The 27,360-nt window shown below is 40.1% G+C and overlaps 1 protein-coding gene across 3 annotated transcripts in view; it reads right to left on the bottom strand.

Annotated features, from left to right (window-relative positions):
* The window catches only part of LOC149181004 (two pore calcium channel protein 1-like), a 534,602-nt gene that overhangs the window by 180,427 nt on the left and 326,815 nt on the right, over nt 1-27,360 (bottom strand). For 2 of the 3 annotated variants that reach the window (XM_089416401.1, XM_089416402.1), the window contains one exon: nt 21,693-21,750. In XM_089416401.1, coding sequence (XP_089272527.1) covers nt 21,693-21,750 — 58 coding nt within the window. Of the gene's footprint in view, nt 1-21,167; nt 21,556-21,692; nt 21,751-27,360 lie in introns of those variants that run through there. The other variant, XM_089416403.1, reaches the window with a different exon arrangement.

Below are 27,360 nucleotides of genomic sequence, written 5' to 3'. Positions count from 1 at the left end.
TCTAGTTTTCAGGAGGTCATTCAGCATCAAGTATGGGTAGATGCTATGGTGGAGGAATACAATTCTATAATGGTCAATGATGTCTAAGAAGTGGTACCCTAAGGACAATGTATATATTAGGGCATAATAGGACTATGTTAGGGTCTGCTGTTAGGCCTCCTTCACCATGCTAGATCTCCCTTCCTTCCTGCGTCTAGGGCTTCTTCATTAGGGCAGCGTAGATCTCCATTAGGGTAGCGTTATCCCTTAGGATCTCTCCTCCTACTAAAACCCAAAGACAAGTAGAGAGGAAGAGATCCCAAGTGAGTGTGTCCAAATGACTTTCAAGGCACCTCTATTTATACTAAAAGGTTGAGCACATGTGGGGTTTATTTGGTTGCTCGCCAACCTTGACGATTTGTCCCATAACACAAATAAATTCATATCTCCATGAATACTTATCGGAATCGGATGATCTTTAGATCAATCCTACACCTCTCGATGAGAGGGATCCAAGAAAAATATTAGTTGCCATTAATAAGATGACCCACATGGAGTTTGGCCCTAGTGGCCAATTTTAACAGACGCAGAGGGAGCAGGACTGTGCAGTCACTGGAGGGCCTACGTGAGTGACACAAAGAGGCCCAGTGCTGACGCAGAGAGGTGGGAGCTGATGCAGAGGGTCTGGGAGATGCGCAAAGGACAACAAATTTGACACTGAGTCTGGGTGAGGGTGCTCGAGAATTTATCTCTATTGGCTAAGCTAGTTTGGCACCCAGTTGTACTCAAGAATAGCTAAATAATAAAATCCTCCTCTGCTACACCGGTTTTCCCGCATTAGGTTTTTTCGGGGACAACTGTCCGAAAATATCCATGTTGATGTGTTTGATTCTTGTGCATATATTTGTTTCTGTATTATGGTGTGATGTCTGCAACAAAATTTATTTTAATGTTTACCGAAGGGTTTTTCGTAGCAAGCTCTCCTCTTTGACTAGCCATGACTTAGCTCTTTGTAATAGCCAAATATTGATAAATGAAGTACAATACGTAAAAAATAAATTTTCCCAAGTTTGATATTTTGAAGCAAGAAATAAAAGCTTTAAGAAACTTGAAAGAATCTCTGCACGACACAAATAAGATATAGATGAGACTTTGGAATTCAAAACATGCGAGTTCTCCTTGAATATTTTTCAAGAATAGGTTGATTCCTCCGAGAGTTTCCCCTCACGCTTGAAAAGCTTGACTAAATAATTATTCATCTACAAAACTTCACCACAAATCATTAAATCGACATGAAATTAAATAAGTGTAATGGAAAGAATTCCTAGAGATATATCTATTATCCACTAGAAGATTTCTTTTCCTAAAGCAAATAATTAATTCTTATGCTAATATGAGATAGTTGCATACTAACATAACTTGAAACAAACATGAAAAAAATAATGACACGAGAAAATAAATTGAAGCATAAAAACAAGTCAAGAATTTACCACACATGCAAGGAGAAGAACACTATCACGCTTTACCCCAAAGACTATTGTATTATATTGCAAGTAGTGAATACAATCCCGCAGAGTCTCCTCAAGCACAATAGCTCGTCATGATACAATATGAGAGCATATAGCCCCTTATATAGAGAGTTGGGAGGAAATCCCAAAGAAGAATGCATGTGAGAATTGAACTTGGAGCAAATCCCAAAGAAAGATAAGTCAAGTTCGATGTGGAGAAAATAGAGACATCAGAGAAAAATCGAATTCCATATGTGTACATCAAGGGAAATCAAATTCCATATATGGCATAGTAAACTCATCCATGAGTGAATCCAAATACCATGATAACTCCAGTCAACAAATGCAAACTCGAACTAAGTGATGCCACATATGTAGATGATCCCCAGATAGCTCTGCATGATTCCTCCATGAACTACGTGATTCCTCCATGTGCAACTCGTAGTCCTCAAGAGTGGAGTGCTAAGAGTAGAAGAACCTGAGATAACTGTGAGATGAGGCCCCACCTAATATTCAATCCAAATATACCATGGAATATTCCTTCAGTGCATGAGCTCCTCTAATAAATTTGATTTTCCACATGTGCAACTACTGTTTTATCTCTAGGAAATTCGATTTTATGAAATAATAGTGTATTTATGATGCAGTGTGCTCAGTCATCTTCCACATGTCCATTGACTCAAGTTTTTGACTTAAGATAATTTCCAAATCATTTCCATGTCATTCTGTCACATGGAATAATTTATTTCTCTCTATTTTATTTAATTCTAGCCTAATTAAATGCCACAGTTTCCACTAAACTTAGGAAATGTGGGTTTTGAGGGTCCAAAACACATTATTAACCCCTGAAAGTGTGTCATAGAAGAAAGTTGAGAGTGAGAGGTGTAATTTTGATTACTCATACCCCATACAACTTCTCTACACTACACTTATTACAATTTAAATACAATTTTATTTGCAATTTTTTACCTGTGGGAAATCTAAAAAATTAAAAAATGACTACCTAGACCTAACCAAATTCCACGATATTTTTTGTGTGATCTAGTATGGTAATATACATCGACTCTAGACACTAATATGTGTTAGGGGCTCAACCTTCAAACCGTCACCCCAGCTTTGGGGTAGAACGTGAGTGAAAACGACCAGAAAATTATCTGCCTCTAAAAAGGAAGGGATAATTAACTAGATTAAAAAAAACAATCCAAGATGTACTCGTTTGTTGATCGAGTCCCAACATCCTAGGCCTGTTACAGAATCAAAACTCATCATTACTAGTATCACTTATTACAATTCCTCGTAGGGTGTGGAATCTGGGTACAAAAAAGATGATGAAAAGATAGAAGTAGAGTTAAAAAACTTTGATGACTGATGATATATGGTGATACAACTGTCCTCTCGATCATCCTGGGGATGGAGTCTTCATATAATCATCAGGTGCCACTCCAGTGGTCAACAAGCCCAACTGGGAAACATCTACCCTCTAGAGCAATTTCCAGCCCTCTCGGCTCAGAAACCTCAGCTCCCTGCAGATTTCGGATTTCTGCACTGGAAGACTACACTGCTTCTGCGTGAGGCCTTCTGGCTTTGCGTGGGCCCTTCTGGCCCAACATCAACCCCTTCTGGGTATGTGCTGCCTCCTCCTAGTGTCTCTCTGCCTCTCTGCTATTGATCCTAGGTCCTGGATAAGATACTCCAACCCAACTATCCCTGCCCCTCACTGCAAAAACTGACCATCGAAAATCTCTCAGCAGCTGCTCTACATCAGAAAATTGATTCTCTGAACTCCCTTTGTGTGTGTTTCCAAGTGACCCTCAAGCCTCCTTAAATAATCTCCTTGTTGATATTCAACGGCCCAGATTAGAAGCTAATCAATGGCTAAGATCATTTCTGCTTGATCCTCGTCTTCTTCTAGAAGTTACACCCACAGTTAGATTAATACCCATCAATTATTTTATTTTCCTAAGTTTAGACTTAAGGTCCCATTAAAAATAAAGAATTATTTTAATAAAACCATCTTTGGGTGGAATTTCCCAAAACGCTTTCTGGGTTCTTTGGAATACATGTGCCTAAGCCTCCCTGCAAAATTTGAGACTTAGAGCACATCCGTTGCTCCTTGAAATCAACACCAAGTTGATCAAAGGTCAAGGATTTGCTGAAATGTTGACTGAGGGTAATGAAAAAGCTCTTGGTTTGATTTTTCTTAACTATTCATCTTCACTTGAGCTGCAAAGGTTGGGAGAGCATGATTGGTACAAGGACACCATTCATTATTTGTTAAATCTTACATGTCCTGACCATTTAGTTGCTCATAAAAGAAGGGCTCTTAGATTAAAAGCAACTAAGTATTGTCTTATGAAGGATAGCTTCGAATGGAGAAATCCTGAGGGTATTATACTTAGATGTGTTGATGAAATTGAGTCCAAGAAGTTGATTTCTGAGTTTCACTCAGGATTTTGTGGGGGTCATTATGCTACTAGAACTAGAGCTAGTTATTATTGTTCTTCGATTTTTTCCGATGTGTGTAAGTTTGTTAGAAGTTGTCAAGCTTGTCAACTATTCATTGGGAAACAGACACTTGTTGTCCTTGCCTTACAACCTGTGGTTGTAGAGGCACCTTTTCAGCATTGGGGTCTAGACTTCATTGGGAAGTTTCATGAAAATTGTAGCAATGGTTACTCATGGACTTTGACTGCTACTGATTATTTCACTAAATGAGTAGAAGTCATTCTAGCTAAGAATGCCACTAAAAAGATTATTATGGATTTTATTGAAAATCACTTCATTAATAGATTTGGTGTCCCAACTAAAATCACCACTAATAATGCCAAGGCTTTTAGTTCTTCAGACTTTTCATCATTTTGCTTCAAGTATGGCATTGTTTTATTTCATTCGTCTAATTACTATCCTCGGGGTAATGTCCTTGCTTAATCAAGTAATAAAAATCTTATAACCATTATCAAGAAGATAGTAGGAGATAATAAGCGGTCCTAGGATAGCAAAATCAAGTATGCATTATGGGAAGATAGAATTACTAAGAAAAAAGCTACTGGTAAAAGTCCCTTTGAATTAGTTTATGGCTCAGATGTAACTCTACCTGTGCACCTTAAATTGCCAGCTTATCAACTCCTTCAACATTTCTCTACTGATAAAGATGTTGTCCAAAACAGAGTTGATCAAATTGTGGAGTTGGATGAAGCTCGTAGGAAAGCTTTTAATAATATGTGTAAAAGTCAATCTAACATTAAGAAAAGCTTTGAAAAATCTTCTCGATCTAGATCTTGTAGGTTGGATATATTGTACTTCTTTGGGATCGTAACAATGAAAAACCAAGAAAACATAAGAAGTTTGACAGTTTGTGGCTAGGACCGTACATTATCTGAGACATCATTGGGCCGAATTAATTCCACTTGAGCAGACTAGATGGTGAACCACTTGACTTACCTGCAAATGGCCGAATGCTCAAGTTGTTCTTCAAAGATAACATATGATGCCATAGGGCATCCTTTGTATTGTATTTCTAACCCTACACCTTGTCATTTCAGCATTTCATTCATGTTTTTAGATTATATTTACTTTTCATGTTAGTAGAATTGTTTTTTTTTTCTCGGCAAAGACTAAAATCTATTAACTGAAAAGTAAAATAATATTACAAGGAGTTGAGGCCTCAGATAACAGTACCCGAGAGCACTCAACGCAGCAAAACTGCCCTAGTATAGAAGGAACCTGGGAAGACCAGTTACAAAAAGCTAGAAGACATATATAGAACCCAGAGATAGACCAGTAGAACATAAGAAGAAACATGAAAGCAAGATAGCCAATTTCCTTGGCAAACCAGACGGTAATTAAACTGCCACTGCCCTGGAGGGAAACAAAATCATCAGGTTGAAGATGCTGAACCATGACTGTAAACAGAATGGCCTGGAAGTAGTCATCTGAGCGTCAGCAAAACCAAAAAGAGAGAAAAAACAGACCCAGGTGGCCTTAAACTTCCACGTCCTCACCAGGAGTCTTCTCCGCTACCGGACACGCGCTGCCAATCCACAAATCTTCACTGCCAGCCTTCTCGCCTACTGGGTTCGCCAAGGGATGATTAGTGGCTCCAAAAATCCCTTCCCCGGCCACTGGGATATTGTCTTCAAGAGGCGGAATAACTCTGGGAACTTCATCCTAGCCAAGCTTATCACCCATACGTTTCTCCTGGCTTCCCCCATCCGTTAATTGCTCACTGCTTTGAGAAGGCTCAGGAGCCATGCACGACAAAGGATAAAGTTGGTTTTCTTCTTCCGAGAGGATAATAGTGATATGAGCAGTGATCAAAGGCCTGTTAAGATTGCTTTGGAACTTGAAATGAGTGGTTTGGAACGCACTATTCGGAGTTGGCTTGCGAACAGGGCTCGGAGGTGGCACATTCACCTGAGAGGAGGGGAGATTGACAGGAGACTGTTCAGGGTCCACAGAACAGCTAGCCATCGAACGTTTGCCGCTACCACGTCGCCCCCCGGAACGATTCCTCCCACTCTGGCGAACCATATTGAGGAGCGTAGGGGAAGGCACTGAATAACCAGAAACAACGACAGGAGGGCAAAAGGACTGAACCAGAGACCGATACAAGCACACAGAGTAGGCCTGAGAAGGAGATGAGAATCGCCCAATTCTAAATTCTAGAGCATTAGAAAGCTTACCCCTTAATGCAGCGTTTATCCTGCCGTAGGGACCCTTAGCATAGTAATACCACCTCCAGGATAACAGAGAACAGGCACGGAGCTTGCCTCTGTTAGCAGAGACCTGCTCGCCACCAAAAACCGCAACAAACCAAGGCCCGGAGCAAGAGGACTGAACGTTAATTGTGAAGGGAATAAACAAGATCACCATGATTATAACTACCACAGCTTTGCTTCGAACAAAGCAAACCATAAATGCTAAAATCCTACCATATCCACCCTTATTAAGACTATCCTTCTTGCGCGAGGTGAGATCCTGGGAAGCCACGCTGCCCTGCAGCTGGCAGTACCTGCTCTTACGATCTGTCATGAATAACATTAAATTCATTTGTGTCACCCGCATCCGGGGGCATGTTAGTAGAATTGTTAATAGTTACAAGAGATTCTATTTTATGTACTTAATGTTATATGATGCTCTTTGGATTATATTTGGATGGATGCTACTTATGTAATTTTGTGTGTTGCTTGGGTGCAGATTCTGGATTCTCACATTCTTTCAATGAAGCAAAGTGTCCCCAAGTAAAGGCAGATGTTGACCACTCCGCGTCAACTACCATATAGCAGTGTACATTTTCGCAAGAAGATTCCGAAGTGCTCGAGCAGTGAAGCTTATTCAAATTTCATCATCATCTTCAGTCATCATTTTGTTAAAGTTTTATACCCATTGTGCATGTTTAGAATGTAAATGATCCTAGTAAGACCATCTATGTATATAACAACCTAGGTAATCCTACTTTTTTGGAGATGATTTCTATCATAGGAAGTTTTTCGTCTCACCTATTCATGCATGTTTCTAAACACAGATGATCGGCAGAGTTTTTCTCTCCAACGTCACCCCGTAGCTAGGGTCGATTTTGTCGTCAAGATCTTAGGTGAGTCCTAGTGTTCTAGTCAAGTCTTTGTAAAAGTAATTTGGAGTAATTTAAGCTAATTGGCTAAATTGTTTTATTACAAATTACTTGGTCTACTAGATCATATTTGAGTCGCAGAATTGAGTAAATAATTGAGGGTCTATAACGAACGGGTGTTCCCCCTTCATGTATTAAATTGTAATATCTTGATGTAAAAAATATTTTAATACATGGTTCCTCATATTTAGACATCATGGCTAAATTATTTGAAGGTTGGAAAATTTATTAATCCCCTCATGAGGGAATTAATTAAATTTTATGGCAAAAATAAATTAAAATCCAAGGCCAAAAATTTAATTAATTTTAAGTCCTAGGAAAAATTAATTCTCCCAATTAAAAATTCGTGTGTTCTAGAAGAATTAATTTTTGAAGGTCCCCGACGAAGGAAATATTGAAAATTTCAAGAGATTTTGAACCCTTAGACCTTGGTAATTAAGTCAAAGTCAATTTTTTGAGGAAATCAACTCAAAATAGTTAATTTTGAATTGATTAAAATTCAATTAAATAAAAAATTCGAATTTCCTTACAAGTAAAATAATTTCAATAGAGGAGATTAAAAAATAATTAAATCTTTTTCAACGATCAAGATTATTTTGACAGAGATCAAGCCAACTAGTCGTTGGAGAATTAATCTATAAATTAGAGGTCATTTGTCATTCGAAAGGATCTAATCATTGACCCGTGTACTAGCTTTTGAAGCTCTCTTGTAAACGTTTTTCTAGAATAATACAACGCAAAGTCTTTGGAGTTTTATTTTATGGCAGTGTTCCTCTTTTGTGCTTTATTGTAATATTGTTCTTAATATTCTGTTGATCTTATTTGATAAGTTGTTGGTTAATAGCTTTCATAGAGTAATCCATTGCACAAATATCTTGCATAGATTATTGGGTTTAAGCTAGCATTATAATTTGATTTGATTAGCAAGTGTCTCTAATCTTTGAAAATTTAATCGCTATTTTATATCTCTATTGATTTAACAACTTAAATTCCAAGTGTGCAAAAATCATTTGTATTCAGAAATTGGGCGTTTGGGGAAGTCTTCGGTTGGACAAGCTGATGTCCGAAACATAAGATCTAGAGAGCCTTCTTGATTAAAATCCTAGGATTATCTGACGAAAGAGAATAAATCTCCAGATCTGGGAGCAGAGTCAGACTCATACTCCTCAGATCTAATAGATCCATAAATTTAATTGTATAAATCTTTAGAAATTTTAAATTTTATTTTCTAACTTGGGACTTGGGTTTAAATTTCGAGTTTTTGTATATGTGGGATCTGGGGTTTTATTTTTGTTTTGTGCAGATTCAGATCTGAAAATTGTCAAACAAAATTTGGGGTTTTGAGGCAGATCTAGGCCCTAGAGGGCAAGATCTAGCCTCAAACTTTTGTGTGTAAGGATTAAATGATGAAATCATTCATTTGAAGGTTCAGATCTAAGGTTTTCATACAAAATCTGAGAACAATTCGAAGCAGAAATACATCAGTTTGAGATATAAATTTATGGGCAATTTTTTTAGGGCCCTTGAGCTACCATTTTTTTCTCCTATCTACTACCTTGAGGCTCCTCATTGTTGCATGATCATCCTTCCCTGCTCAGCTCCCTAAATCGCAACTCCATTTCTTTGCTCCCTTACATTTCGAAACCATCCTTTCCTCTCCGCACGAGCCCCTGATATCCCTATCTTCCCTTCTCAGCTCCCATTCCTCTGCATTTTTCTCTCCTCACACAACCCTTCCTCTTCTTTGCCTACGTTAACATCCTTGCTCTCATTTCCCTACTTGGGTAGTCCTTTTGAAAGTTCACCCTACAGTGTCGATTTGTGGTAGCATCAGATGTGCTCTAGCCATGAAAATTGGTGGAGAGGCTAAAGCACATAAGATCTCCAAGACCCAGAAATGGCTTGGAGAAATTCCACCCGGTTGGAGAGATTTTAAAATAATTAATATTTTTAGTGGGGTTCCTAAGTCTAAACTTAGGAAAATTAAAATATTAATGGGTATTAATATAAAACTGAGTGAGAACGTTCTAAATGACATGGATCAAACCAAATCTAATCATAGCAGTTGATTAGAGACTTAATCTCGGCTGTTGAAGACTCAACAGGAAAAGTATAAGAGGAGGCTTGAGGGTCAGTTGGAGATACACCAAGATTGATCAATCAGTTCGATTTTCTAGAGTGGGGCTTGCTGAGAAAATTCGAACAAGTGATCTATTGCAGTGAGGGGCAGTGAGTGCATAGCAAAGAGGCAGGGATAGTGCTAGAGGGTCATCCAGTGACCGAAGAGGCTGACGCAGAGGCAGCTAGAGCTACACAGAGGCAGCAGGAGCTACGCAGAGGCAGCTGGGGACTGCGCAGAGGCTGAGGGGCCTGCGTGGGTGATGCAGAGGGCCAGAGAGCTGACGCAGAGGGTCTGAAGGTTGACGCAGAGGCTTCAGGAGCTGAGCTGAAGCTAGCAGGGCTGACACAGGGCCAAGAGGAAGCACTGGAAGGATTTTCGTGGGGCAGACTAGAGCTGAGAGGCTGAATATCTATCTCCGAAAAGAGGTATTACTGTCGTGTAACAATCTCTGTTGGGTGAGCCATTTCTAGCACCCTAGTTGTACTCAAGAATTTGCATAATAATAAAACCCTCAGAACTGCTACACTGGTTTTCCCGCATTGGGTTTTTCCAGGGACGATTATCCAAAAATAATGGTGTCCCTTGTGTGTTTGTCTCAGTATTTCAGTTGCTGATTTGTATATGAGTTAAGGCTGCATTTGTGTCTATTTCAGTATTTATATTTATAAACAACTTGTTAGTGGAATAAAAAAGTAGGAGAAATTAAACCAAATAATGTAGTAGGGATTTCTAACGTGTTAGACTTAGAAATTTCAACATGGTATCAGAGGATTGTAGATCACAGGAGGATTGAAGGCATCAACGATATCAAAAATTTGCAATAGTAGCAGCTGTCCCGAGAGATAGAGTTGCTCCTAAGCAGAAGGCAACAGAGAAGAAGTGACGCAAAGGGCCTGCATCATCATTTCGAGCCAAGGAGAGGGCCAACACAGAGGCAAAGAGAGCCAGAAAAGGCTCACGAAGTGCCACATCATCCTACTCAGCCAAGTAGGATTGACGCAGTTGGCCAAAGCAGCAATTTAGCCTTTACCGCGATTGCGCAGATCTGGAAGACTCAGTATCTTCAGTTGTCAGGGCCTAGGGCGCTGTAGGCATATTGTGGTTGGGAAGCTGGTGGGGTGTTGTTTCTATCGAAGCAAAACAATACCTAATGGGACAAAACCAAGGTAGAGGGAGTTGCTACCTTGACGAATTTCTAGCCAAGAAATCTAGATCCGAGTTGTAGTTGCAAGAAGGATTGGAGAGGAGTGGTTCGACATTTGGTGGGAAGATTTCTAGCAAGGAAATCAGGACTTAGGGGGAGATTTCCAGGAGGGAAGTCGAACTCAGAGGGAGTCCATAAGAGGAGTGGAAATGGAAGTGAACGGACTGAGGGATCAAGACAGGTTGGACGGGGCTTCCAACTTTGTCATCTGGAAGTCCAAGATTCTGGCAGTCTTGGATCGACATCGCATCAAGGGCTTTGCCTTGAGAACCGTGGCTATCCTAGTCAACCAAGCTAATAATAAGAAGTATGAGATGCAATGGCAAGGGAAAAGTGCATAATCCTTGACGGGGTCAAGGATCATGTCATACCACATATTGCTGAAAAGAACACAGCAAAGGAGATGTGGGATACTTTGACGACCTTGTATCAGGGCACTTCTGTGTAGCGGAAGATGCTATTGGAGAATCAACGACGGTCGTATCAGATGCAGAAGGGGGAACAGATAGATCTATTCCTCCTCAGATTGCAGGAGATTCGTGACCAACTTACTTCCATAGGGTCTACACCGGATCCATAGTTCATGGTGAGGATCGCCCTAAATGCAGTCTTCGAGGAGTGGGAGACATTTGTCCAAGGCATTTTGGGCAGAGCTATTCTTCCAGGATGGGAAGAGATGTGGGAAGCTCTTCGCCAAGAAGAGATCAGACAGTTGACCAAGGCGAGGAGTAGTCGCAAAGGAGGTCGAATCAAGAAAGAGGAGGAGGAGAATGCGGCTCTGATATCTGCGGGACAACAAGGGAAGAGGAAGAAGAAGGATATCTCCAAGGTGAAGTGCTTCCATTGTGGGGAGCTGGGACATTATGCATCCCAATGTCCCAGGAAGAAGAAGAAGGGAGAGGCTTCCGACTCCAAGGCAGCTCCAGCTAAGGTGGAGAAAGAAGTCGAGACTGATGACGACTGTGCCATGAGTGCTCATGCACCTCTAGAGAAGAGGTGGGGAGACATCGAGTTGTAGTCAAGAGGACTACATACTAGGGGCAGGATCCTTGAGGTGCCCAAACTCTTGGATCATATACGACTATAGGAGCCCTTAACAATAGTAGCAGGATGATAGAGGTCGGGTGGAGTAAAGTGTAGTGGAGCAGCAAGGCAGTGCTTGGGTGCAGGAATCTAAGGCAGCGTAGTGGAGGTTGCAGCAGTGCGAGAGGCACAAAGGTGTATGCAGCAGTGCAGTGGCAGCAAAGGGAGCACAGGATAGTAGCAAAGGCAGCTTCATTTTCATGAGGCTTCCAGACTGACCGAGATGTCAGTAATTGGGTAGATTAATTACTTACTTCTCGGTAACAGAGTTGCAGTGCAAGAGTTAGCAGTGGCAGTGCTAGGGCCAGCATTGGCAACATATTGAGAGGGAGTTGCAGTATAGATGTAGCAGTGGCAGTGGCAATGTCATGGGCAGCAGTACAGGAAGTACCAGTGCAGATGATGTAAGGCAGCAAGCCAAGCATCAACACAAGTACCGGTGTGGAAGGATCAGTGTGATGTTCAGTGGTGGAGCATTACTAGAGCACATTCCTCGCTAAGAGTGTTGATTTGTGGTAGCATCGCATGTGCTCTAGCCATGAAAAATGGTGGAGAGGCTAAGGCACAGAAGACCTCTAAGGCTCAGAAATGGTTTGGGAAAATTCCACCCGGTTGGAGAGATATTAAAATAATTAATATTTTTTATGGGGTTCCTAAGTCTAAACTTAGGAAAATTAAAATATTAATGGGTATTAATATAAAACTGGGTGAGAATGTTCTAAATGACATGGATCAAGCCAAATCTAATTTTAGCCGTTGACTAGAGACATAATCTCGGTCGTTGAAGACTCAACAGGAAAGGTATAAGAGGAGGCTTGAGGGTCAGTTAGAGATACACCAAGATTGATCAGTCAGTTCGATTTTTTGGAAGGGGGCTTGCTAAGAAAATTCAAACAAGTGATCTGTTGTAGCGAGGGGCAAGAGTGCATAGCTGAGAGGCAGGGATAGTGCTAGAGGGATAGTGCCAGAGGGTCAGCGCATTGACTAAACAGGTTGATGCAGAGGCAGCTAGAGCTACGCAGAGGCAACAAGAGCTACGTAGAGGCAGTTGGGAACTGCGCAGAGGCTGAAGGGCCTGCGTGGGTGATGCGGAGGGCCAAAGAGCTGACACAGAGGGTCTGAAGGCTGATGTAGAGGCTTCAGGAGCTAAGCTGAAAGCAGGAATGACACAGGGCCAAGAGGAAGCGCCAAAAGGATTTTCGTGGGGCAGACTAGCACTGAGAGGCTGAATATCTGTCTCCGAGAAGAGGTATTACTTTCGTGTAACAATCTCTATTGGGTGAGCCATTTCTAGTACCCTAGTTGTACTCAAGAATCTGCATAATAATAAAACCCTCTGAACTGCTGCACCGGTTTTCCCGCATTGGGTTTTTTCGAGGACGATTGTCCAAAAATAACGGTGTCCCTTGTGTGTTTGTCTCAGTATTTCAATTGCTAATCTGTATATGAGTTAAGGCTGAATTTGTGTTTATTTCAGTATTTATATTTATAAACAACTTTTTAATGGAATGAACAAGTAGGAGAAATTAAACCAGATAATGCAGTAGGGCTTTCTTACATGTCAGACTTAGAAATTTCAACATGCAGCTCACTCACGGTCACTTCCCTAAGCGTGAACTCATGGGTGGAACATATCCTACCTCTGTAGCAAACCATGCACTCCCCAAGGTTGTACCTATCAGTTCGTGCCCTAACCAAATGCCCCTGCTGAGAATTCCCTCTCTGGATACTCTATGTCATATTTAGTCGTCTTGAGCGAGCCTCCTACGTCCTGTTGCTTGCGATGAAGGCATCAAGGGGCAACACCCAACTCCTCTGATCCTACAAGTAATGTGGAGGAGAGACAAGCATGTGAATCTCTATGGATATCATCAAATGATGCTCATCTACATCCTCATTGATCCTGGATGAGCTACATCCCTCGTATGTCCATCGTCCCTATCAGGCGATCTCCCTGGAGGTGACCCTCTAAAATCCCACGGGCCAGTGCCACACACCACTGCATATGACCAAGTATCCTTGCGCTCCTCGGCATACAAACATGCACCTTCGTGCCCCTTGGCACACGACTACACCCATTGGACACCTTTGTGCACTGATGGTCACCACTACTTGTTGCCATATCATCTTGAATCACCTAGCATCCCTCCTATGATGAAGTAGTTGTCACTCCACACAGAAACTCGAGGTGGTATGAATCGCTCCCCCTACTCCACAACACAAGCCCGCACATCATGACACTCCACCATACACCTCTGTGCTCCTCTGTCGGCCACTGCTCATTATCGCATACTCCTACACACCACTAGATCCCCTACTCTAAGGCTGAGGCAGTATGCATCAACCCACACCCTGTTGGTATCACCACCTCCATTGTCGCATCACCATACCCTCTGATGCATGGGCCTCGCCTCGAAATCCTTCCTAAGAGACACGAGAGGTGAACCCCCTTATGTACCAGTGGTGATGCCACCACTATGTTGCTCCTCCATGACCACTGTGCCCCACATAACTAGGGAGAACCCTCGGCCCCATATAAGCCATTGTCTAGTGGCCTACCAATGCCACCTCCTCTGACAAACTCTTGCCAAATTATGTTGATCATCCTGAGGTCCCATGTATAACTATCATACCAAGACAACTTGGAGAGTTTATTTGCTCCCTTGCCAATTCAACTCGTCACTAATGTTGCTGGAGATCTGAAAGTGTGTAGACTCTTGGTCAAGGGATCCATCACATTGTTAATACCCTCACTAAGCAAGCCAATGTTGTGGCGAGGAATCCCACCTGGGTCCCAACAATAGTTTGGTCCCCAGACTCCTCTGGTAACCCACAACTCCTGCTGGACTATGCACTTGGCCATGGGTATACCCAAGCACCTAGTTGACTCCACTGGATACCAACTCAATATCTCCCGCCATCCAATCCCCCAAAGAGGGATCGAATGCATGAATTCTCGTACATGGAACAAGCCCTCCATCCTACAGAGGTTGCACCCTGCGTAGTTCATGTTGTCTCATCTCCTGGTCTAGCTAACACCTATAATCTGTCTAGGTGACATGGCCTATCTGTCACCAATGTGCGGAGGCAACCCCACCATACTGCAAGCCCCATCAATGGATTCCTGAAGAGGGTTGCTATTGCACTCCAACGTACACTACTCTAGCTGCATCGTTAGGGACATCAACTGTTCCCCAACGCATGTCAGCTTTGCCACTGAGTTGTCACAAACTGCTCTCATATCCTCCAACTCCCCATTCCGTTGTAGAATGGTCTCCCTGACTGTCCTGGCCTTCTTTCCCAACGATAGAAGGTTGGCCTTAAGCTGCTAAATCTATTGTGCACGTCTATCATCTGGGAAATTAGTCACAACTTTGGGTACCTTTGTGCCTATCGACACCTCATCAATGGATCTGCCTCTTGGCACCTCACCAATCAGCTCTGGTCTGCTATCACTTGACAACTCAGACACGGCCCTGGATACCTCATCAAGGGATACCACATCAATGGATGGCCCTACTGGTGTATGCTCTACGCTCTTCTCCAAGGTGTCAATCGGAGCTATCGAAGGAATCTCCAACAATGGTGATTCCTGCGTCACACTAGGTGGATCTACATGCTCCTCATAATCCTGTGTGCCCTCTTCTTCATGCTCAACCTCATTTTCTTCACCTGGAGGTCTGCAACTGCTTTTTCTTTTTGCTGCCCTTGTTGATGCCCATTCTTCGAACAACTCCACTAGTCTTATGAAATTCCTAGTATAATTTTCAAATTTCTCAAGGAATTTCTCCTGCTAAGACATTTTTGAGCACAAGTTCAATTGGAAGAATAACGCTGGACTAGAGTTTCAGCCTTTGGAATTTTAGCCCAACAATAGCAACTTTGGCATTACCATGACTTAGACCCATAGCTTGCCAAAATCACACTCTGATACCACTGTAATGTTCCACCTTGGAAAATCCCAAAATTATCACTGAATTCTTCAGAGCTTGTATGGTTTTCCAATGAAGTCTTTGGTCATAAAATGTGGAGAAGGTATTGTTGTAGATGTAATTCCTTTTTGGTGTAATAATGTAGGTGTAATTTTGTCAAACAGTTTGTGGGTAACTGTTGTAGGTACGTTTTCTTGTTTAATCATCAAAAAGTAATTGCACAAGTTTCAATGAATGCTCATATAAACAATCCAGCACATAGGACGATAACCATATGACATCCACACATTATCCCTCACCCAAAGTGAATGCTACAGCAATTTAAATATTAATTTCTCCTTTAGAATAACACAAAATTATGTAGACCACCAAAAATGCAAGTTAACAGTCATCTATTCAAAGGTACAGTGCAGAGAAATCATAGGAACCTGGTCATAAGTAGTGGCAGTATACTTCAGCATCACAACATTAGAATTTCCCACTCAGCCAGCAATAGAAACACACTGAAAGTGATGTAAAAGAGGGCTGATATACCCAGCAAACAAACATGTGACCCAAACCTCATCTCTGTGGGTAATGCATCCATTAAAGGATCCCAAACTTGGCCTCACTAATGATGAAACTCTGATATAATATGCCCAACAAGCAGAGGTAACATCCCTGATTTAATATGCTCAACAAGGTGTCCCTGATTTATCCTTTGAACAACACAGCCCTCCTGAAGATCAGAAATTCGGCTTTCTATTTGGATTGAAAAGAACCATTGGAAATCCTTATAAATCAGTCACTAAAGTCTGAGTGTAAATGCATATCAATTCATCCTCTTGAAAACAATTAATACGTCATGTTGACCACTATGTGTCAACGACCCATAGCAGTACACCGCATTTTTTCGCAAAAGGGATAGCACCTGATCGACGTGTCTATGCCGTTCAACTATCGTCATCAGCTTGATCATCATGTTACATTGTAAACCCTTTCTGCATGTGTAAATTGTAAATAATCTCAGTAGATCCGTGTCATGTATGTAATTGCCTAGCTAAGCCTATTTTTCTGGTGACAATCTACATTCCAGGAGGTTTTTTGTCTCACCGATCCATTTTCAGATGGTCGGCAGAGTTTTCCTTCAGCCTTACCCCAAAGCTGGAATGGATTTTGTCATTGGGATCTTAGGGGAGTCCTAGTGTTCTAGATTGAATCTATGTAAGAGTGATTTGGGAATAACCCTACCTATTTGGTTAGGTTATTTTATTACAAATTATTTGATCTGTTAGATTATATTTGTGTCAAGGAACTGGTTAGTCTGTGAGGGTCCTTTTCAGATGGGTTTCCCTCTTGTGATGTAAAAAATGTGAAAATCATGATGTAAAGTGTCTTGAGAGTTGGAAAAATAATTTATCCCCTCATAGGTTAATTAATTAAATTTTTTGGCCAAAATTAATTAAAATCCTAAGCCAGAAATTTAATTAATTCTAAGTCCTAAATAAATTTAAATTCTCCGAAGGCAAAATTCGTTGGTCCTTAAAAAATTAAATTTTAAGAGGTCAGGGACTACGGTAAATTAATTATTTTGCTAAATTTTAAGCCCTTGGTCCCTGGGATTAAGTCAAAGTCAAAATTTTGAGGAAATTAATTCAAAAATTTAATTTTTGGATTAATTAAAATACATTTAATTGAAAATTTCGAACTTCTTCAATAATTTAAAATTTCAATAGATGAGATTAAAAGAAATTTTGATCCTCATCAACAGTCGAGATTGCTTTGATGTAGATCACTCAAACTAGTTGTTGGAGGATTTATCTTTAAATAGGAGGTCATTTTGTCAGTCTAGATGATCCGATCTTTTGATCGTGTACTAAGCTCTCAAGCTCTCTTGTAGACTTTTTTGAATTAATGCAAAAGTCTTTGGGGTTTCAATGTGCTGTGGTGTTCCTCTTCATGAATTTATGGTAACATTGTTTTAATTTCTGCTTAATATTATGTGAAAACTATCAATCAATAGCTCTCTTAGAATAATCTAAATACATGTATCTTATTCAGTTTGTTGGATCTAAGGTAACATTTTTAATTTTGATTGAAGTAGCAGGTATCTCTATTTCTTCAAAATTTTATTGTTGTTCTATTTCCCTACTTTATTTGATAGTTGATCTAGTGTTTGTAGAAGATCTCTCAGGTTCTCATTGAGCGTTTGGGGATAGTACTCGGTTGGATCAGCCAACTCTCAACACATATTTTCTAAAGAGCCTACTTCATATAAGCTTCAAGATTTATCTAACAATAATCTTTTTTTTGCAGAGTGTTTTTGGGCTAGTACCTCTCTAAAATTTCAAAATATTTTAAATATTTTGTGGAAATTTTGATAGATCTGGCTATTAAGAGCCTTAGATTATCAGATCTAGGAGCGGAGTTGGACTCATACTCCTCAGATCTGATAGATCTGTAAATTATTTGTATAGATCTGTTGTTTACTTATGTAGATCTGAAATTTTGTAACATAATTTTGAATTTTAACACTTGGGTTTTTTGGATTTTCTCTATTTTTGTACATATTGGGTATTGGGTTTTTCTCTTTTCACTTGTGCAGAAATAGATCTGAGAAATTAGCCAAGAAAATCTTCAAATCTAAGCTAGATCTAAATCTTGAAGGGCAAAATCTGGGCTCAAAGATTGTTTGCAGGAATAGATTTGAGAAATTAGCCAAGTAAATCTTCATATCTGAGTTAGGTCTAGACCCTGGAGGGCAAGATCTTGGCTCAAAGATTGTTTGCAGGAATAGATTTGAGAAATCAGCCAAGTAAATCTTCAGATCTGAAATAGATCTAGACCCTAGAGGGCAAGATCTAGGCTCAAAGATTGTTTGTAGGAATGATCTGAGAAATTAGCCAAGTAAATCTTTAGATCTGATATTTTTCAAGCAGATTTGGGGGTTTTGAGACAGACCTAGGCCCTAGAGGGAAATATCTTATCCCAAATCTTTTTACAAGGCCAGCTATTAAAGATTTTGCCATAAATCTAAAGATCTGAAGCAAAATAATATTTTTCAGAACAAGGGTTTCAAGTTTTGGGGCTCCCAAGCCCAGATCTGCCTTCTCTTAGCCCAATGCTAGTTCTACTGGGCCTAGTGCTAGCTCTCATTGGCCCTAGATTCCCTTGCTCCATTTCTGATTTGAATATTTGATTTTCTGAAGCTAATCATTGGTGGGTTTTTGCAGAAAATTTGATAAAAATTTGTGTTTCAGATATTGAAATTTTTTTAGCAACTTGGACAAGTGATCTTCAAGGCCTAGGGCCTAAGGGTTTGATTTCTAAACCGTCTTTTTCCTCACTGTTTGCTACAATAGTCATATACATTTTTAATAGTGGTGAAAAACACATCTATATGGTTTGAAATTAACTAAAAAATTGCTAAATACATTAATAAGTCATTTATGTTTGATGTGTATCAAGAATTTGGCCTAGATCTACATTTTGGGTCACTGTTATCTCTGAATAATTCTGTTTCTGATGTCTGAAATATAACAGTGGAAAAATTTCATGTGGGTTAGCCTAAAATCAGTTCCTAAATTGTCTAATACATTAAGGAATTAATTTCTTGAGTTGGGCATTCATCATTAGACTTATTTCATGTTTTAATTGTTCGCTGTAATAAGTATATCAGATCTGACATAATTCCGGAAATCGTATCACAACAGGCTGAAAACTTTTGATAATTCATGTGGGCAAGTTTGGAAAAATTTCGGTAAATTTTTGGCATAAATATATCATTGATAGCTCACTGTTTTCATTGTCATATTGTTGCTATCATAAAGTTTTTCTTACTGCTGTCCTAAAAAATTAATTTCTAAAAATTAAGTACTTTGTCATGGAATTGTAATAAAATGCATATCCTTTGTTTCATAAACTAACTATTTTTTTTGAGCATCTGTTGACATTGATATCGAATTGCAAAGTTGTTTTTGTTCTCTTTGAGCTAAATTGTATCAAGAAGATTTGAAATAAGCTAGTGTTTTAACTATAGTATCTTCAAGAGTTTATTTTCTAAGTTTTCATCTAAAAAAAAGCGAGCATTTCATTTGGGTAATTGAGAGCTTTTGCAGCATAAGTATTTTCCCATTCTCGAGTCTAACTTCATCTCATCTTCCGGTGCATTTGCATATAAGTTAACTTTGCATAGATAAAATTTACTTCCAAGCATAAGCTTGGTTGATAGATAGATAGATCTCCATCCGTCTTTCCTTGAGAAGCCTATTTTAATAGTACTTAAAACGGTGACCTAGCAATCGTCAGAGCCACAGTTCTCTGCAGCGCTGGAGGCACCGGGTATGTTAGAATTTCAGGAGAGGTATCATTAATCACACCTTAGTGTGCTTCTCATGATCTTCTCTCTGCCAATTACTACGAAATTAGGCTCAACACAAAAATGATTGAAGGGTTCACATTTAAATAGACATTTAACTAAAATTAACCTAGATTCTTGCATCTCACATTAGTTTTAGGATCTGCATTTCATATAAAATAGTCATTCATCTAAGCAGCAGTTGCTAATCGATTACTTGGTCTTAATTTCCCTAGCAAGATCGTTGACTCCATAAGGCACTGGTATCAATTGTTTAAAATCTAATTAAATCCTATAAGTCTTGCTAAATCTTAATCAAGTACTTGATCACTTCACTGTGTCTCCCGAATTGGTTGGTTCCCAACTAGTTCTTCTTCATTCCACTTTTCCATAGGGTCTACCCCCGTTAGCATGCTGTAGGGAGAGAGCTTAAACAAAGAGATTGGGGATCAGGGTGACATCCCCTGATCTGAGTCGTTGTCACGGTACCTAGACATTCTATGCGACAACACGTCCTTCTTCTAGCAGAGATTTGACACACCCACAATTCGATTCTGCCCTCCAGAGACTGATTGGTAACTTTGGTTACAGGCTGCTACAATACCCTAAATTCAGATCACTGATAACCCAATAGGATGGCAGATAGAAAGAAAATGCCGCCTCTCCTTTTTTATGAGAAATTTGACCCCTTGGATCTACTATTTTGCTTATACTAATCAGGTTCTAGAATAATTATTGATAAATTTAAATCAATGTACATTCTAAAATGATGAATGATGAATTTAAATCAATGCATACAATGTTTTACTATTTCTATTTCATTGAATCATTTATGATGTATGAATCAACGTATTTCAACATATTAAATTTGGGGGTGCTCTCACATAGCCCCCAGGTGTGTCTCCCCATTCCAGCATCCCCTCATCTTGGAAACTTGGTGCAACATTGCTATAAAGGCCACAACATAAGCATAAATTGTGTTTGCAAAAACATGAAACAATGCAACCTTGTAGTGATTGCCATATCAATTCCAGGAAGGCATTCAACATGCTTTCACCACCTGCAATGTGAATTTTATCTTGTTCAAGAACTGTGGCCCTTCCTCAATTCTTTAACATATTCAAGCACTATTTCCCTGCATAACTAGTCCATAAATTTATATTGCTTCCTTAAACAATAATGTGAGAAAAGTTAGGATATAAACAAATATAGTTTGTTCTTGTTAATCTTATTTGAGAATGAGTGTACAATAAGTCACCCTAAACAAAAACATGGCACTTTCTCTGATTTTACACACCCATTCTATATGAGCTGGATGAATAATCCCCTTCTTTTTCTCCTTCTATTGTGTCTCTTAGGATTACAAAACCATTTCATCGTCATTTAACCACCCAAACTACTTTACAACGATTTTCTTATCATTTTAATTTTCCATTTCTCATCCAAAACATGTACTCTATATTTTTCCCCGTCCACAAACCAGATTCTTTTCCTTTCATAAAGTTTTTGTTACACATGGAAATGGGTAACAATATGTTCCACTAAACTATAAAAGGTGATTGTATGTTTTTTCTTGGTATTGGAGCACTCACACACTCATAATGAATAATAAAATTAATTTGTCTTCTTGGGGTTAATATAGCAAAAGCAGAAGCTGCATTCTATAGCAGGAGAGAGATCAGTTATTCTCTTAATGTGGTTCAAGTATGGAGACGTATCTTTGAAAACTCCAAATAGACCCCCAATAAATATCATCACCAATCTGCAACTAACACAAATAATCCAACTAACTAGTTATCATTGAGATTACTGTGACTGGCATGTTAAAAAGAGTGTCTCAAGCATCTGATGAAATTGATATGTGGAAGGAACAAAAAAAACAATCACAAAAGAGCTTACCAAACCAGAACTCAAATTGTTGCCAAATGTACTGGTCAGAATTGTTTTCAACATCTAACTGCATTAAGATAACGAGTCAAAAATTAATAATTTTACAATCAGCATACAAATAATGTCACAAAAACTCTAGACTAGTGTAACAAACCAAGGATACAACATAGTGAAGAGAAATACTTGTGTAATACCTACGAACAAATAATCACCAAAGTCTACAAAGAATTTTATTATAAAATAGATCTCCCCTTTATTGATATCTCTTGATATATTTATAATCTTATATAATAGGTGTCCTCCTTATAACTAATGCCACATTCTCAATCTTGATTTAAGTCATTGAAAAGATTAAGTAATGCTTATGATAACAGCGGCTATGGATTATTTGAATAGAACATATGGGCCTCCTTATTGTCAGTGACATAATGTATACCACAAGTTTATGCTACTTAATGCCATTGGTGTTTATTAGAACATAGCATTGCATGGTGTATTTCATTTCCGAAAAAATAAAATAGAATTAGAAGAGAACAAGCAACATACCAACCAATGGAAAAGATAAGCAGCCACATATTTTCACTTTTGAGTGTCCTGACTCCTGAGTACTACTAAAACTTCAGAAAGCTCAAGCAACAGGAAGGAGTGGAAGAGAAAATGCATATGTGATTTTCATCACATGATTCATGGTGGCATGATGATTTTAGCCTTCTAGAGGCTAGATAGAAGCTGCTTCGGTTATGCATCATGAGATTCTTGCTACCTCACATGAGCAGGTTTCAACATGTCGTTTCACCATTTTGTAGTGCCCACTCTCGTTGACTTACCCTGATATGACATTATCCTTGATACACTATTCTTTGACCTATTACCCACCAAAAATGGGTGACCCCATAGGAGAAATTTTTCCCCTAGTTATCTCATCAGCCGACAGCTAGCAACCCCAAACAGCCACCAATGTAGCCGATATATTGTGCCATTTGACCTCTGCTCCCTACATCAGTCATATGTCCCATTTCCCATCTATCAGGAGCATATGTTAGAAGTTGGGCAATCCAACCCAAAGGGTATGTTTTTCATTGTGCAATCAGGTGTTTATGCTTGTTTTTCTTGGGCATTTTGGGCATGGATTATTGGATGACTTGGAAGAAGGAAGGGATTTGACCGTGGATTTGTTCCTTCACCTTAAATGGGGGGTTAATCCTCGATCCTAGTCCCGTGGGATATCCCCTATGGACCTATGGTTTCAAGAAAGGCACTACTTGGCAAACAATGATTTTGGTAGTGTGGTCCCATTTTACCGTTCCACATTTTTTCACTCCCCTTTGAACATTACAAGCCCCTTTTAATCATTTTCCTTCTCTAGGTCCTGTTACCCACCACTTTGTGGGTGATATCCCCAGGATAAAAAAAATCTCCAAGATGGTCCTCAACTTGCAGCCAGCAGCCCCTTACAACCACCAAATAGCTCGATATGCCATTTTCTCCGCCACCCAAGCCATCCTCGTGGTCCCTCGCCCATCTGTCATGATCACATGTTTGAAGGTGGGCCTCCTAACCCCAAAAGTATGACGTTTCATTGGTTTAGTTGAGTAATTTTGTTTACTTATCATGGACACTTTTGGGCATGGATTGGTGGGGAGATTCGGTGAAAAGAGTGGGCTACATTTGTACTCTTGTCTCCTCTGCCCAATTCGGTAGTTAGCCTTGTATCTTAGACCCATGGGATCTCTTTTACTAGCCATTAGCTTAGGGCTAGCACTACATGGAAAATTTCGATTTTGGTTGTGTCGTCCCGCTTCTCGACACCATATACATCACTCCCCTCCACTCATTTTAACCCCATTCATCACTTTTCCCATCTAGGTCCACATAGGGTTAGCCTCCCCCTTCCCTTGTCCACACTTTGGGTCGAGCCTGGAACGATGCCCAGAGATTGATGCAACTAAAAAGAAAAGAAAAAGCATAACTTGGCCACTTACAACAAGAAATATACCACAAAATGTAAAAGATTATCGAGACATACAAATTTAGCACATGGGCAAAAGCCAAACATGAGCTCCACTCCTCATTCATGACCATTACCCTGGTTCCTATGGGCTCTAGATTATGCCCCTCTAAGTCAAGAAACCCATGGTTGTACCAACTCCTGGTGGGCAATGAGTCGCCTCACCTAAAAAGGGGTATCTACTGCTATATTCTACACATCTTGCTCTCATCCCCTGGAGCCCCTAGAGAAAAATCAATCAAAGGCAAAAGGAATATGAAGAAAGGTGGGAAAACAAAGGTCGGTGTAACTCATATACCACGATTTGCTCCCTCCTACACTCATGTACCCAAGTGTGGGCTTCCCTCATCATAGCTACCCTTGTACCATGACATGTGGCTTGGTGCCTTCCCCTGATCCCCACTCCGTCTCATCACTATATCACATGCCACCTACCCATTGATGGATGTACCATGGACATGTCACCCCTTTTAAAGGTTGAAACCACTTAATAGGGTCCTTGGTTAACCCCCTTATTGAGCTTGGAGACACTTGTACATGCCAAAGCCTACTATGGAAGGGCATGCCACCATGAATTGCCCACTTGATTCCATGATTTTTAAACTCTTTTACTTGATTACTCTAATGATTTTTTGTATTGGAAGGCAAGGGGATGCATTGGATCTTATGCAGGATTGCAGGAGGGTCTCCATTTTGGCGTTTGGTCTCCTTATACGAGGTCCAAACCCTCCAAAGGGCCACATTGGCACTTGTAGGGTAAGCGTTGAAAGCCAGGGACCTCCACCATACCAGAGAGTACTTCATGGATCCCCAACACCATTCAGGGATTGCTCGTGTTCCACCTTTTGGATGAGGATGATGCACTTGGATCACCATGCCCAGTCGACTCCACACATGTACCACACACTTGGTAGATGTTCCAAGGTCCAAATGAGGATGTGTCTCACTACAGGAGACAAAGGGAGGGCTTATGTCATCATCCTAGCCCTTACAAATGGTTTACAGGCATTATCAATCCACTTGGAGACCCATGAGGATGTCATTGTGCCCCCACACACACTTGGAAGCACCACATGTGACTTGCTTGGAAAACAAGGGGCCAACCCCTTGTCCACTATGTTTGGAAACTTTTCACTCAACTTGGCACATTTGGACTCCAATAGGCATCCTCAATGACCCAACGACTCATAATATTCATTAGTTTCCCTCTTGAGAGGTTATTCTTTATATTATTGAGATATCTTGGTGGGCTTATCACCAAGTCATGTCATTATTGAGCATTATTTTATTATTTGGGGCTAAATAAGACAAATTAGGCTATTCAAATCCCCTATTGGATTGTAAAAATAGATGAGAGGATGATTCATTTCTCTGATCATCACTTGGATTGGATTGATATCTCTTGAGAGATTTCCACACTTTTTGCTGGGATAAACGTTTTGGAGTTTCCTGATGCAGTATGATGTTTGGATTTTTGCTATTGTCTTTGGAGCTTCTTTCTAATGCAAAGTGGATGAATGGATATACTCTTTCTCTCATGTAAGTCGAATTTTTGATGCTATTCTTGTTACCTTACTTGCCAAATACATGCATATTGTTATCATTATTCTTGTATGGACTAATGTAATGCAAAATTCTTGTGGAATCTTAAATAAGTTTAATGCATGCGTTGCTCTTTGAGGGATTGGGTGAATGTTCCTAGAGGCACATCTTAGGTTGAAAGACCTTGAAACATCATCTCTTTGGCAAATTTGAAGTATAAATCCCTATTGACCTTGTTGTTGCTCTTACAGAGGCTAGCAAAGATCAATTAGGGCTCCTTAGCTCACAAAAACTCTCGATCTATGTGTATCTTGACTCCCTTAAGCCCAAGCAAGAAGGCAGTGATTCTCATATCCCTTTGGTGGTCAAATTTACCTCTCTTTTCTTCACTTTTGCAAATTCTACACCTAACCCTAGAGGGTCACCTAGGGCATCAAGCGAAATCTTGTGTACCTATCCAAACACCTTGAAAATTGGTCCACAACTGCGTTGGGCTCTTCTCAAGGGGTCCTCCAAACTTGAGTGCAATCCGATGGTGGAATCCCAAGATCTAGCAAGCCCTAGCTTGAGGGTCATTTCTCTCCCTATGCTGATTTGGGTTTGTGTCCTCATTTGGATCATTGCATTCAAATTTCAAAAGAAAATTAGTCCATTGATCCTATTCTCTTTCCTAATTAGGTCAAGCCCCTCTTTCGTCGATCACCTCCATACCCTTGACCTAATTTGGGTCCACTTGGGTTCTTTGTGGTCCCACAACTTTATAACTAAAATTCCACAAGGATTACATAGAATCCATTTCTCCATAAGTATCCTTAAGTCTAGGAAGCGCCTTGTTAAGACATATCCTCTAAACCTAGGCTCAAGTGTCCTCTCAACCCTTCCTAGAGAGCCTATCTCCTTGCTTTTCAAGCAAGTAAGCTATTTAATATAGTATTTCTTGTGAATAGGCTTTAGGAATCACTCCTTATCTAATTATTGATCTATTCATCATTGTGAATCCTCTTCTACCAAGTCTCCTTCCATTGATGAAAGTCTGTAAAGAGCAGGGAGCCTTAGTTGAGGTGACAGTGAGCTATCGCTCCATTGTTGTCGCTTGACCTAGTAGTTGCCCTATAGGATCCCCTGCTAGTTTGAGCAGTGACAAGTCCACAAGGCACTAGCACAAACCCCCTCCCCTTGTCCACATATCTGGGTTGGGCCTGCAAATGTTACCCCAAAAGTTGATGCAACTAAAAGAAAGTTAAAAGCATATTGTGGCCACAAGTAAGAAACAAAAGAAGAGAATATTATAAAATGCCAAAGATGGTCAGGACATTAATTAGCATGTGGGAAAAATCCAAACATAAGCTCTACCCCTTATCTTGGCCATCACCCTGGTTCCTGAGTGCCCCCACATCATTAAGGAACCCATGCATGTCCCAACCCCTAGTGGGCGATGAACAACCCCACATTAAGAGGGTAACAACTACTTTATATCATTCACAACATGCTCTAATTTCCTGGAGCCCCGAGCAGTAACACAAAGAAAAAAAATCAAGAAAAGGAAAAAGGAAAATAAGGAGTGCTGGAAAAACAAAGGTTGGGGTAACTCATGAATCCATGATGGCTCCCTCCTACCTTTATATACCCAATATGTGGACATCCCTCATTATTGTTATCCTTGTACCCATGGCATTTGGCCTTGATACCCCTGTGATCTCATTCGTTTCATCATCATTCATATGCCACCTATCAATTGAAGGATGTACCAAGGACCTGTATTTCCCCTTAGGGACTAAGAACACCTAATAGGGTTGTTTATTAACCATTCCTGCCTAGGGAGGTAACACTACTTCAAGATCAGAGCCCCATATTTGGAAGGGTAGCCCCATATGAAGTCTTAATTTACCCTTGATTGACAAGCTTGGTTCACTTAGATGCATTAATGAATTATTGTACCTGATGGTGAGGATGCAGCAATGGACATTATATGTGATTGGCAGGTGGTTTCATTATGGACTGGATAACTTAATTTGGGCCCAAGTCCACCAGACAATCATATTGACACCCCCAAGTGAAGTGTTGAGAGCCATGGGACTCCCAACATATGCAGAGCATCATTTCACGCCATGGGCACCTTCAGCATCC

Source organism: Pinus tabuliformis, chromosome 3_2 (genome assembly GCF_031772625.1).
Source record: "Pinus tabuliformis cultivar Carrire ecotype Pingquan chromosome 3_2, CPIR1, whole genome shotgun sequence".
Taxonomy (NCBI): domain Eukaryota; kingdom Viridiplantae; phylum Streptophyta; class Pinopsida; order Pinales; family Pinaceae; genus Pinus; species Pinus tabuliformis.
The sequence above is the reverse complement of the archived record's forward strand: the minus strand, read 5'-3'. Positions and strand labels throughout refer to the sequence as shown.